Genomic DNA, 13,890 nt, shown 5'->3' with positions numbered 1-13,890 from the left:
CACATAGTGTCATCACAAAGAAAGCAGAAATGTTTGTCATTTCATCAATCAGCTGATGATTAATGTTGTGTCTAATGGCCAGAGAAGCATTGATATTTGCATCCTCGCCTCAAAAGCTAATATTCAGATTGTTTTTGAGATCTGTGATGAAAAAATATGTTGTATGCCATGGAGGTGCATTTAGACCTCTGGTGACATTTAGGCTGCTCCATTTTGCACTTTATGCTGTTATTTGGTGCCAGTTTCTATCTAATGCTTTGATCTGACTTTAAATAGATGTCAAAATATTGCTCAGAGTTATACATGGGGACTAGGTAATATGTAAAATTTATTTGGTTAATCAAGGTTTTGTTTTCTGATAATCACGAAAAGTGCATAAATAGCAAAATCAAGACTATTAATCTAGATTATTCCTTTCTTGCTCTTCAAAAACTGAAATGGTACCTGCTTACCTTCTGTAACATATTGACTGTGAATGTGTTTCCAGTGTCATGTAGCCTGAAATCAATTGATTAAAATCATAAATTGTCAATGACATTAAAAAAAAAAAAATAAAAAAAAAATAGATGCAGTATTTGACCCACATCGCCTAGCTCTACAAAGCAGAAAGTTATCTTAAGTTGGTGCTTTAGATTTAAACTACATATCAATACATGGAATATGAATGAAGTGTTGAGTTTCTGTTGTCATAATCTATGTATATACCTACAGAGGAAGCTGGTTAACAGTCTGCCATATTTCTACAGCAGCTCAGAACAGACCTCCTTTTCTTTTTTCCATTTTTATGATGGCATCCAGAGTCAAGATGCATTATCAACTCCTATGTTTGAGTGTGGACTATAGTTAGTGTCCATTTAAAGCTGCAGGAGCTGAAATCACAGGATTTCACTCCTTTGTTCAAATCAAAAAAGTAAATAGATATACAGATGAACTTAATGCAGTGTCCTGCTTTTATAGAAAAATGATGCCGCTTTTCCAAAGAAATGAAGAGGGAAAAAAAACGCAGTGTTCGAAAATACACAGCTCACTCCTCTAAATGAACACATGAAATTCACTACCGGGCCAAAAAATGATGTCTCATTCTCTCTGAACCATTCTGTCACAAGCCTGATGACCCTGATGAATCCTGGCGTTGTCCAGTCTTTTAGACGTTAAAGACATGAGAGGACACTGACTGCATCAGTTAGAGTTAAATAACCTGTTACAGCTGATACCACTGCAGTACTGACCTGGATCTGAAGTATCTGCTTAGTTAAATCCAGGCAGTTACTGTTTTTTTGTCCAGACTGTTTTTTCAACTCTAACTGCAGCAAGTAGCCTCTCATTTCTTTAATGTCTAAAAGACTGGACAATGCCGAGATTCATCAGGTTTGTGACAGAAGGGTTCAGGGAGAATGAGACATCATTTTCACACATGGATTAGCCTCCATAAAGTCCAGACTATAATTTGGGATGTGATGAAGACTTGATGCAGGGGTTCAATTCTCCATCATCAAAAATAAAAAATTAATGCAACTATGGATGGAAAAAATATTATGAACCTTATTATGGCACTACATGAGCATTATGTGGCAAAAACAATGTCACAGTGTATCTGCATGTATCTGCAACATATGCAATGTTTCCACAGTCATGAAAAACCTGAGTTGTCACGGAATTGTAAAGTGTAACTTAATAGTCCTGTAAAGGTGATGAAAGTGTGTAAGATTATCAACATTTTTGGAAAATATTTCTTCCTTTTGGCAAAATGACATTAAAATGGTTTCCCCCCAATTTAGATGATAAAAGCAACCGTAAGTTCAAATTTTAAAGCTGAAAAATTCACCACTTAAGGTAAACTTTTCAAATGAAGCAGTTAATATTTGAGGTTATATTACAACAGTCCTTTGGAAAAGACTTGCAAGCATCATACTTTACATAGTGACAATTAGAAACTAAAAAGTTGCTTTTTAGTATTCATACAATAACTGAAGTTCACATTGGTTCATGTATTAAAGGTTGTGAATCAGTGAGGAAATTCTATTATTAATTCTTGAAAAGTCTTGACTTTTTCCCCTCGGCCCTTGCTGCAGGGTATTGTTGTCAGTTCGTCGTCCGTTTGTCTGTATGTGCAAAAACAGCAGAGTTAATTTTCCCAAAGCACAGCCAAAAAAATGTCCACAGCTTGCTCAAAACTGTGCTAATTATCAACATATTTTTCTCTTACCTTGTCACTGCCTAATTTTGGCTAAATCTAGGTGATAGTATAATGGTGCAGATAGTAGCAGCTACAGTGGGTTTAGACAAGCAAGTACAGAGAAGATCTGAGTGAGGTAAGTCAGGCAGGTACAGGTAGTTGTTCATGGAAACCATCACCAAAAGGCAAACACACAAAGCCATTACCTGAAAATAAAAATTAACATTCAAAAACAAGAAATGAGGTTAACGTGATAGAATGAATTAGAAAAAATGACAGAAAAGAAAATATATTGAATCAAATTCTAAACTTATTTTCCATGTCAAAATATAACATTTAACATACCAAATTGCACTAGAATGCAGCATTTAAGCTCTATTCTTTTCAAAATTTTTACAGGGAGATGCTCTGGGCATCGCTTTTATGCCAGCTGGAATATTGCACGCCCTGTTTTTTTTTTTGTTTTTTTTTTTTTAAACACACCCTGTTCCTCCATTTCTGCCCAATACCCTGGATAGGTTTCCAGACTGCCCAGCTCTCATATGTGGGCAGTAGCCCTAGGAAGTATTTGTGCCTAATGGCTTCGTGTTTCATTCCCATCACATATGTACAATAGTTTAACAATGCCTCACATTACAAAGTGTAGGATTCACCTGTTTGTACTGACAGACCCACTTTGGCATGTACGACACACAGCACTAAAGGTATCACTGAAGTTAATGAGTAAACTGTGGGTCAAGGCAGTACCCAAAGTGTAGGTATGTGCTCCTGTCTGTCAGGACCGTTTTATACTCACTACTGTTTCTGCCAAATTACAGCTGTGTGTTAATGTGAAACATTAGGAGGTGATAATAAAGCCCTAAGGATTTATTAGCGACAGGAGTGACACAGTTCACTGGTTTCTTTGTATCAGCTGGTTTTATGGCCTCCTGTGGCCCAGGGTTCCCACTGTTCATCCTCAATGGCCCAATCAGAGAGGACCACCAGTGTTAACCTGTGTTTTAATGACAAAATATGAACATCTTTCGCTCATTTAGTCCAGTCCTGAGTGAGATGAGGCCTCTGCCTGAGTGAAACTGTTCATCTGAAACAGAGAATTTAGCAGCAGTGGTTTTTCCATGGCCTCTCTGTTTTTTTTTTTTGTCCTCTGCAGGATACTGGGCAGACTTGCTGGTCTTGTTTTGTCTCTTGCAGGGAATGACCTGTATTTCATGCTACTCTGCTCCTTTTCCTCCCACTGTGGGTGAATCATTGGAGGTGTGGCTGTCATTCACAACAAGGGACAGAGCTATACAACCACAGTATGGCTAATGACATACCATGAGCCTTGCAAACAGGTCTTTAAAGAAAGTAACATGAGAGGATATGAGGCCCTGGGAAAAAGCACAAGAACTAGAAGCACCGGGACAGTGGTTTGGATCTATGTGCTGCGGCAGAGCAGCTGGAGCAGAGATAATGGTGTCGCCGTAAAATGTCAAGCAGATGTGAAGCAAACTTTTGTGAAATTGCAAAAACAGAATTGCAAATTATGTGCATTTCCATAAACTGATTTAGAACAAATAATCTATGTTGTGTTGTATCGGCAGCAGGTTGAGCTGTGGGCTGTTATAAATTCTCATTAGTCTGCACTACCTATTGCACTATCAAATACCTATTGCATCATCAAACATGATTTTTCACATTATTGGAATATCTTTAAAGATGAAGCAAACCACCAATAAGTCAGCTGATCAGTCATGTGAAATACGTGTTTGCTACATCAGAATTTGTAACAAAAAAGTTGTTTCCATTTACTCTTTGGCAAAAAACAGCAAAAACCAACTTGTGTGAGTGGGAAAAAAAATGCAAATGTGAGTATCTATGATTTAAATGCTCAGTTTAGTTGTAAAATGTTAGGAAAATTCCCGCCAATCTCAGCAACCAAATCTGATATCTTGGGTTCAAAACAAAAAGGAAAAAAAAACAAAAAAACAATGGCACATTTAAAGGTCATTAGTACGTCCTGTGTTCAGTGTCTATGGACAGTCCCTGCATTATGGCCTGCAGTTTACCTGTGACCGTGAGTGAGAATTTGTGACATTAGAACTGGAACATTTAAATTAACATTCCGTAAATCATTGCATGTTTCAGTTTTTTAAGTGTCCATCTGGGCAAAATTGTCACATAAATGATCATTGTCATGTTTTCAGAGCTGTTTCTATCTGCAGAAGGAGCAGGGCATTGTTCACAATCTGCCGTGCTCATCTTCTTTTTCCTGTTTCATGATGGGTGATGTCCAGCAGTGAAGGTTTGGCGTTTACTATATAGTTATACATAACTGTCCATGTGGTGGCTGTTAAGGAGATACTAACCCTGATTCACATTTAAGCATAGCAGGCAACGGTAATGCACATTAATGCTGGATGTCACCTATAAAATGGAAAAGACAGGAAGTTTGGTTTGGAGCTACTGAAGAAACATGAGGGACTCTGAATATTAATCCACTTCCTCTGTAGATATCAAGGACATTGTCATCATTTTATCGGTAGAACAAAACTAAAAAATCATTTGATAGTACATAAGAAGCCATTCAACTCGTAATCTATCAATGGGCAAGTTCTTTAGTTTAGCTATTGATGATATTGCACACTTGTACTTTTAATAAAGGAAGTCATTTTTAGATTGTGTTTTATATTGATCTTCAAAATCATTAATTATCCAAAATGTTAAAAAAAAAAGGCTTCACTGCATTGATAAATTAGTTTTTAATATTTATTAAAGTGAAAGGGTTTATTTGATCATGTTTTGAGTTTGTTTTTAATAATTAAAAATTGTTTAGAAAAAAAAAAATATATATATATAAAAATTACCTAATAATATGTTGTGTTGCGGAAGTTCGTATTAAGATTTGTGTTGCCATCACATGTTAAATAGTGGAGCTAGAGGGTAGCTCCTGTGTGTGTGTCCCAACTCCTTTAGTCAAACAGTATTGTGTATGTTTTAGGTGTGTCTCACTCTCACTCGCCTCCGTCAGCCTGACAATGAAACCATTTTTGCGGCTGTTTTCTTCAGTTTATTCATTCATTCATTCATTATCTGAACCCGCTTTATCCTCACTAGGGTCACCGGGGTTGCTTGGAGCCTATCCCAGCTACTTACGGGTGAAGGCGGGGTACACCCTGGACATGTCGCTAGTTCATCACAGTTTAGTCGACCCATAATGTTTGTTACTGTCACTGTAAGATCAGACTGTGGTCTGCGTTCATGTCTCATCTCACTGACCCCTAAGAGCCCAGTAGTGTGCACACAGAAGGCTAATGTGGTCACTGTGGGCTACTGTGCAGACACACTGCTCTAAATTTGTGATTCAGGAGGACTCTGTGTCACAGCTCTTCTGCATTTTCCTCTTTTGTTTTTATCCACAGGTTTAACAGGATTTTTCCTCTTGGTGATTGTTTTTTTTAGTGCCATGGAGGAAGTGTGGAAGACATAACACTGAGAATAATAAAGCAGAAGTCTGAACGAACGAGGTGAGTCATTGTCAGTCATAGACAGATAACTGGCTTTTGAGCTTTTTAATGAACTTAAACCAGGTAAATACTTAACCTCAGAGATAGACTGAAAGGGTGTGGCCTTTGATTATTATGTGTCTGTTAACATCTTTAAGCCCCTCTTACAAAGATGTGTATCTCAGAGGTAGAGGGACAGTAGAGTAGATAAGAGCAGAATGGAACACAACTAACATCTGTAATAAAAAGGAAACTGTGAATACTGTTAATAAAATCCCTCTGTGTGCATCTGTGTGGTGTTTTTGCCTGAGAGCTGGTCTGACCAGAGGTTTGCAGTTTGCCAAACCAGTTCCTTCTGCCTTAGTTTTGCAGTAGCGTGTTGTTTGATTTCAGCACCATGAAGAGATGTTTCCACTCAAAATCCTTTTTCTTCAGATAATCCTTCTTCTGCAGATAATCAGGGTTTTTGAAGGCTTTTGATTCAGAAAAGTGAGACAAAGCTTTTGTCAGCAAAATAGGGATAAGGCTATGTGCATTTCCTGTCATTATAAACTCTAATCCTTGACATCTTCATTGCTTTAAGTATTAGCTGGATGGTGACCCAATATCACTTATTGATTTTTCACTCATTCTGTGTTTTCATTTATAAGTGGATGACTGAGTGCAATCGGATGTAAAAAAAAAAACAAAAAAAAAAACAAACAAAATTTTTGAACCCGATGAACACAGGATTTTGAGGAGGCTGATAACATATTAAGAAATTTAAAGTCTATGATTAAAACAGTTTTCAATCAGTGATACCTCAAATGGGGTTAATTAACTCTTGCTATGAAGACATAATTTCGCAGTAAACCATAAACTTTATTATCCAAAACAAGTCTGCTATTGATGCACTGAACAGGAAAATTTGCAAAAAAAAAAAGTTATACATATTTTGGTATGTTTGTGTTTTAGTTATACTTTGTTGAAAACTCTTTGTGTGAAAAGAACGTTAGCATACTGGTTGATATCAGACAACATACTCTGTATGAGAGCTGGATGATATGGCCAGAAAATGAAATCTCAACTTTTCAGTGTAGTTATTTACATTTACTGGTAGTTGACCATACCTAGTCTGCTAACTTGACTTGCTCAATCAGCAAATCTAGCATTAATTGGCATTATTTCATTTTGGATTTTATGGTCTGCCAGCTAGCTTGGTAATTAAGGTAGCTTCTGCTAGTGTGTTTGTACACTAAGTTGACATTATTATTACCAAACACAACTGTGTGTTGACATTTATCAAGTTGTTGAAACTATCCAGTGGAATTAAACATCACAGTATTAGTGTGATCTGTGTTTTCAGTAAGTTAGCATTAGCTTGGTGAGTTTCACCCTCATTTTACATCAGCCTCCCCTGTTATTGAAATATATGCACTTTTTACCCAAAAAAACAAGATAGTGATGGCCACAAACCAATGGGTGACGGCACAAAGGCTTTGTTCCTTTTTTACATGCAGTCTGTGATCGTGATACATATTGTGTTACTGAATTCTTGCCAATATACAGGCCTATAAAGGATTAACTTTGTACCTCTGCTTCTCACAGTATCTCCTCATGTTTCTGAGCTCCAGGGAGAGCGTTCCTCCCCTGGCCTGTCATGGATCTTCTGGTGTAGCCCAAGCCAGGCATGACTGTTACCCCTAAAAATCCAGCACTCTGCTTGCTTCTTCTTTAAATCACGACACGAGTCCCAGGTGGGTGGAAATGTGTTGTAAAATCATGTGTCTCAGAACTCATTCACCATTACAGCTGACTGAGTCTTTGTTTTGGTTTTTCCTTGTATTGTATGTATTTGACATATTCTTTTCCAATCATGGGAAAACACCTGAAATACAACTGTAGTCACATTTCTTTCTGGGTTTAGTCTCATCAGTCGGACTCCAAGTAATATGAAGACTTTTGTTGTTTTTGTCGGTGAAAGGCCAGTCGTGTAAGTTGTCATTAGTTTGGCACCATGATAATGTCACTGATAAGACAAATCATCCAAATCTGAAGGAAGCTTCCATTCTGTTTTTGTATTTTGTGTGTGGATTTTTCCACACTGACATCACTTTTTAATTAACCCTCTGAGCCTTATCTCATCACATACCAACTAGATCTGGTCCGATGCAGATGGATGAGGTCGAAGGCATACGGGTGAAGCTCTTCTCTGAAGACGCAGTGTCTCTGGCTCCGTCCTTGGCTGAATCCATTAACCTTGAAGGTCAGTCTGACACCTGCAGCAGGTATGAGGAGCTGCAAAAAACTCACAACAGCCTGTTTTACTCCATCAGTAGATATATAGATTTATTCTCATCTCTTAAATATCTGTGGCTCTTTAACCTCCTGAGACCCAGCAATGCATTTTTGTCCTCTGTAGGGGACAAGAGTTTCACAGCTTTACTTAGAAAAAAAGAAAATCCTATCCACTGCGAAGGACATTCCATTAAAAAATTAAAAATGTATCTGAAAAACTGTTGCATCATGCTTTTTTCAATCAAGACAATTATTTAATGTAAAAAAAGCCAAAACATGTACTTTCCTGGGTCTCGGGAGGATATTTTGTAAATAATCTGAATAATGAATTAGAAAACATTGTACCCTTCTAAGGCAATTGTTTAAACTTTAGTGCCTTGGGTTTTAGGCTAATGTCATTTAGCTATGTAATCTTTTATTTTATTTGTATTTATGTTGCATTGCTTATGATTTAGTTTACATGAAAGAAAAAGTAGATAAAAAATGATCAATAATAAATGAGTCTTATCTCTGTGATGGGTTGTATAATCAGCAGCTTTTATAGATGGGTTTTCTGTCCACTTCAAAAAAAATTCACATCATTTAGGTAAAATAGTTAGGTAATACTGTTTGCTGAACAGTTGTTCATGATAGTTTAGAATTCTACTTTAACACAAAGATATGAATGATCTGTGCTGTTTGTTCAGGCTTTTGTTAATACTGGATTGAGAGACATAGTGATTCTTATTGTAGTCTGTAAATAGAATGTTTAAAATAAATGATTTAAAATAGCCATTCACATGACCAGTAATGAATCACAGTGATCAACAGTCATATGACCACCAAACATGATCTTTATTTGGTCTGCTGATACTGATCATGGATGTTAGAACAGGAGGACAAGACATTATTGCAACATTATTATATTTGTAAGCATAGGAGGAAGGACTGATACTTAATCTTTACTGTACTTGGCATTGAATCCTGGTTTGGTTGATCTGGTTGATTTTCAGAAAATAAAAATAAAATAAGAAGTAATTGCACTGATGAAGAGCACAGCTGATCAGTGTATTGATAAGACAAAATACCCAGGCTGGGTTGAACAAATTGTAAATCAGATCCCTTCACTACTGCTATATTTGATAATATTTGTGTTAACAATGTTCAGCATGTACGATTTTAGAGGAAGTTGAATATTTTTTAAATAATTTTTTTTAGAAGTGTATGCATAAGTGTAGAATCACCCGAATATAAGAAATGATGTGTTACTTTAGAGTGAGCTGTTACTCTCTACAGGAGTCACCTGTTGCACAGTCCACTGTGTTGTGCTGCTATGTTTCTGTAATAGCTTAGAACACACTTTTTTCTTTTTTCTTTTTTTTTTTCATTTTATAGCCAATGGCATCCAGTGTTAACATGCTTTGCCATCATCAATCTCGTTTGAGTATGGACCAGGGTTAATGTTGCCTTAACTAAAAACCCTAGAGCAGATGATATAAACATGGCTGAAAAACACAAAAGGGACTTTTGTGCTTTTTTTGTAGGGAAGGTTAAGAGGGTTATTGAGTTAGTTGCAATCTGTTAGCTGAATTTGACCTGCCACTCCATCTTGTACACTGAAGATCACAAATCAGCACTGGTTAAATATTATCATTTATGGGACATAGAGCAATAACTCGTAAAAAATGTGATTGATTGCTTCAGGACATGTATCTGTCACTCACACACCCTGTGACTTGTGAATACCTACAACCTCTGTGTTTTCTTTCTAAATATTGTTTTGCTGATTATAACTTCCAAATAAATTCACATTTGACACATTTGACCACACAGCACCTAACCCCCCTAGAAAGTTAATTAGCTGGTATTAATTTGGTGCTGACTGAAGTTCATCACAGATCCTATCATCATCATCACTATGTTGAACAGTGTTATTACACTCGGCAGATTGTGTTCATATCATTCATGCCTCAATCCTGATGTGACTGTCTGTGTGTCGTCCAGATGGCCATTATACTCAGCTGCGATTGGAGTTGGAGTCTGACGCCCAGAACCTGGAGGCAGACTCCTGGAGCATGGCTGTGGACCAGAACTACATGAAGGCTCTGCACAAAGAGGCCATCAAAAGACAAGATGTCATTTATGGTAGGCCTTAGCATGATGCTAATTCAAAATATTTGATTTCATTCACTCATTCATTTTCCAAAAATGCTTACTCTTCATCTCATTACCTGTCTATTATTGTAAATATATAAAGTGTTAGTTTAACCACATGTAAATGAAGGTAGATTATATCATTAGCCTCATAGCATAATTGTCTAAGTCATACAATGTGTAGACAAAAGTATTGGGACACGTTGAATGCAGGAATTCATTTTCAAACATGAGTCTGGGATACGAAAAAATAATGACAAATGTCATATAGTTTTTTATTGTGATAAATATATTGAGCATTAATATTGATGTTTATATTTCAAATCAGCATGAACAGGACATCTTACAGCTGTAGACATGATGTGTCCCAATATTTTTGTCCATGTAGTTTACAAACGTCAATATTTCCTTGTTTTTATATATTTTTAAAATATATGCCTTATTTTAAAGCTGCGTATGACTTTCGTCACCAATTTTTCATCAAATCTGTAGAACCTGAGTGATAGCCTAAGTATCCTGAATCCGGTTGTCTTTCTGTGATTAAACACCTGAATCTCTTCCCTCACGGTGAACAATTTTAAAGTTGACTCCATCACAAGCAGTCCAATTGTTTACATACCAAGCCAGTAGGTCACTTGGGCATTTTTGGAAATTTGTGGCGAAGTGCATTGAGGGAATGGGAATTCCATGCATGTATCACCACAGCTGCAACAAACACGGAAACAGCTTCATTGTTTCTTGCTGCTGTTGCTGCTGCTGTAGCTGCGTGGAATTCTGAAAAGAGCCAAGTGACGGTTTGGTTTCGGTTTGGTATGTAAACAAAGGACTGCTTGTGATGGAGTCAACTTAGAAATTGTTCACCGTGAGGGAAGAGATTCAGGTGCGTAATCACAGAGAGACTAACGGATTCGTGATACTTAAGCTACAGCTCAAATTTTACAGATCTGATGAAAAATTGGCGACGAAAGTCACGCAGCTTTAAAGTTTAATGGAAGATTGTTCTCCCTAAGTGAAATGTGAAGAAAGTAGATGGTTAGTTGTGGTAGGAAATTCTTATTTACACTCAGAGCATGAAAAAAACCCCAAAATCAGTGTTGAGAGTAATTAAGTAAAAACCATGTGTGGAAGCAAAGACAACAATTTAAACAAAACTCACCAATACAATATTTACTACAGTATAAAACTATATTATGACATTTGTCATTATTGTTTTGTATCTCAGACCCCTGTTAGAAAAGAAACATCAGTGTGTCCCAATACTTTTGCCCATATAGTGGATGACTTAGGCAGTTATACCATGAGGCTAACAGTATAGTAATTGCATCAGACTATGTTCCTGTAATTCTGACAATGATGATGGTACTGTCTTAAAACAACAGTGGGCATGTTTGACAGAGTCTGGACATCTGACGGTGAAGGGTCATTACAGCCCCACCCTCTGAAACCACCTGTGATTGACTGAAACTGAAAACAGGGCAAAGAACAGATGCAGAAGTCTTGTTTCCTCTCAAACCACTTCATTTGATATAAGATGGAATTTTTCATCAGTGATATAAAAAAATTGCTTCCTGAAGCTTTAATACTGAATGAATAAACACACACATAATACTTAAAACACTTTGAAATGGATGCAGAGTAGTTGTACTTACTGCCAAGTCTTAATTTACTTTCAAATGTGGAGACAGTGTGGGAGTGATTCTTATCATGTAGCTGAAACAAACCTGACTAGTAAAGTGGCTGGAGCTGTTCAGTAAAAAATATACACATCTTTGTAAACAGATGCTCAAGAGGTCAGCTTGGATCATTTCATAAATATCTACATGAAATGAAACACTCTTCCTTTGTGAATTTCACAGAGCTAATCCAGACGGAGATGCATCACGTCCGCACCTTGAAGATCCTCCTGTGTGTGTACATCCATGAGCTGAAGCAGTCTGCATTAATAGAGGAAGGCCGACTGGAATCCCTCTTCCCTGGAGTGGACGCCCTGCTCTCACTCCACCAGCATTTTCTGAACAGTCTCAAAACACGACAAACCCAAAGTCAGGAAGAGGGAACCCCCAATAAGTATCAGATTACGCAGCTGGGGGACATTCTCATTGCTCAGGTAGAGTTAAGTTTCATTTTCATCTACATTGAATAATACTGGCCCAGTCATAGATATTTAAATGCACCAATTTTAAACATTGTATCTTTAAGATCATCATTTAAACTATGATGTGATTCTTTTAAACTTGTTTTTAGCTTACCGGCCGACAGACTGTAAGCTATTGTTGTCATGCGGCGTCTGTCATCGTCTGTCGTCCGTTACAAAACGTTCAATCGTCTTCTTCTCCGAAACTACAATTCCGATTGACTTCAAACTTGGTATACAGCTTCTTTATGATGATGTCAGCAAAAGTTAGTGAAATTATTTGGATCCAGATCTGATTCCGGATTTGATGCGACTTTGAAAAATGTCCCCATTATAAGAGATAGGAAGTGGATCAATGCAATAACTCAGTAAATATAAATGATATCAAGTGTAAATTTCTCCAGTCCAGCCCTGATGGGGAGATGACCAAAACATAATGTCCACATGCTGATCAGGATCTTCTTCTGGATCCAGGAACTTATGGAAAATTTAACATGGGCTCTTATGGGGAAAACATTTCAATCGTCTTCTTCTCCGAAACTACAGTTCTGTTTGACTTCAAACTTGGTATACAGCTTCTTTATGATGATGTCAACACAAGGTATTGAAATTATTTCGATCCGGATCTAATTCTGGATTTGGTGCAACTTTGAAAAATTTTCCCATTATAACAGATAGGAAGTGGATTGATCCAATAAATCAGTAAGTATCAATGATATCAAGTTGGAATTTGAATTTTTTACAGATCTGATTGGAATATGACCAGAACATGGGCTATTTCTGTAATATAATAAATACACATAATTGGGTGATAATAAATGGCATCTGGATACATTTCCCAAAGCTTTTAATTTGGCCGGTAAGCTACAGGGCCTTCGGTCCTATTTTTGATGGAGTATTAGCATAATGTCATGTAAATATTTGTGAATAAATGTTTCCAACACTGTTCAAACTCCACGAAAAGAAAAAAAAAAACTCCATAATTTTACTCACTGTAGTGACATTTTATTTCACTAATTTTCATCACATTATACAAAACCTTTGCCTGATGACTGGTGAACTCTAGATTAATTGTTAAATTTTATTTTTATTTTCTTGAGCTGATGGAAAATGTATTTCCCCAGGGGGATAAATGAAGTGGATATATGTTTGTATTTCTTTGCCTATCATTGGCATCATATGGGGAAACACATGTAAAACCCCTGTAGGTTTATTTGTCACATATAGGTAATATGGCAGGGTTTCAGCCACACCCCATGTTTTTATTGTTGGAATGAATTGAACAAGTACCTCTGCCTTAGAATCAAAAATGTCTGTTCAGGTCAAAGTGCCAGGGATGATACAGTGATATAAACAAAATGCATAAAAATGTAGAAAGCACAGTCATTAACTGTTAAAGTATGTAAACAAACCAAAAAATCTCCCAAATGCATATACCCTTAAACACACATTATATGAGAATCTGGGAGCAGAAGGTCACCTTGTTTTGATTTGTTAGTTCTTGTTTTTGAAATGAGATACCAGTCAGACTGGCTGCTGTCTGCAAAACTTTGCTGCCTAAGCTTTTGTTGTTACTGGAAGAATTATAACAATTAATATTGTTAGTAATACAAGAATGGGTTTGGTTCATTAATTAGTCACATTCTGTTGAAGGATACATGTACTTAAGTTGAACTCTAGGT

The 13,890-nt window shown here is 36.8% G+C and overlaps 1 protein-coding gene across 2 annotated transcripts in view; it reads left to right on the top strand.

The window, feature by feature from the left end:
- LOC115437877 (rho guanine nucleotide exchange factor 18-like) overlaps positions 1-13,890 on the top strand; it is a 30,344-nt gene that overhangs the window by 996 nt on the left and 15,458 nt on the right. The window contains exons 2-6 of one of the 2 annotated variants that reach the window (XM_030161256.1): positions 5,621-5,685; positions 7,252-7,400; positions 7,803-7,909; positions 9,925-10,065; positions 11,931-12,181. In XM_030161256.1, the coding sequence (XP_030017116.1) occupies positions 7,813-7,909; positions 9,925-10,065; positions 11,931-12,181 (489 nt within the window). In that variant the 5' untranslated portion in view covers positions 5,621-5,685; positions 7,252-7,400; positions 7,803-7,812. Of the gene's footprint in view, positions 1-5,580; positions 5,686-7,251; positions 7,401-7,802; positions 7,910-9,924; positions 10,066-11,930; positions 12,182-13,890 lie in introns of both variants that reach the window. The other variant, XM_030161255.1, reaches the window with a different exon arrangement.

Source organism: Sphaeramia orbicularis, chromosome 17 (genome assembly GCF_902148855.1).
Source record: "Sphaeramia orbicularis chromosome 17, fSphaOr1.1, whole genome shotgun sequence".
NCBI classification, from domain to species: Eukaryota; Metazoa; Chordata; class Actinopteri; order Kurtiformes; family Apogonidae; genus Sphaeramia; species Sphaeramia orbicularis.
This window is presented reverse-complemented; position numbering and strand designations above follow the sequence as displayed.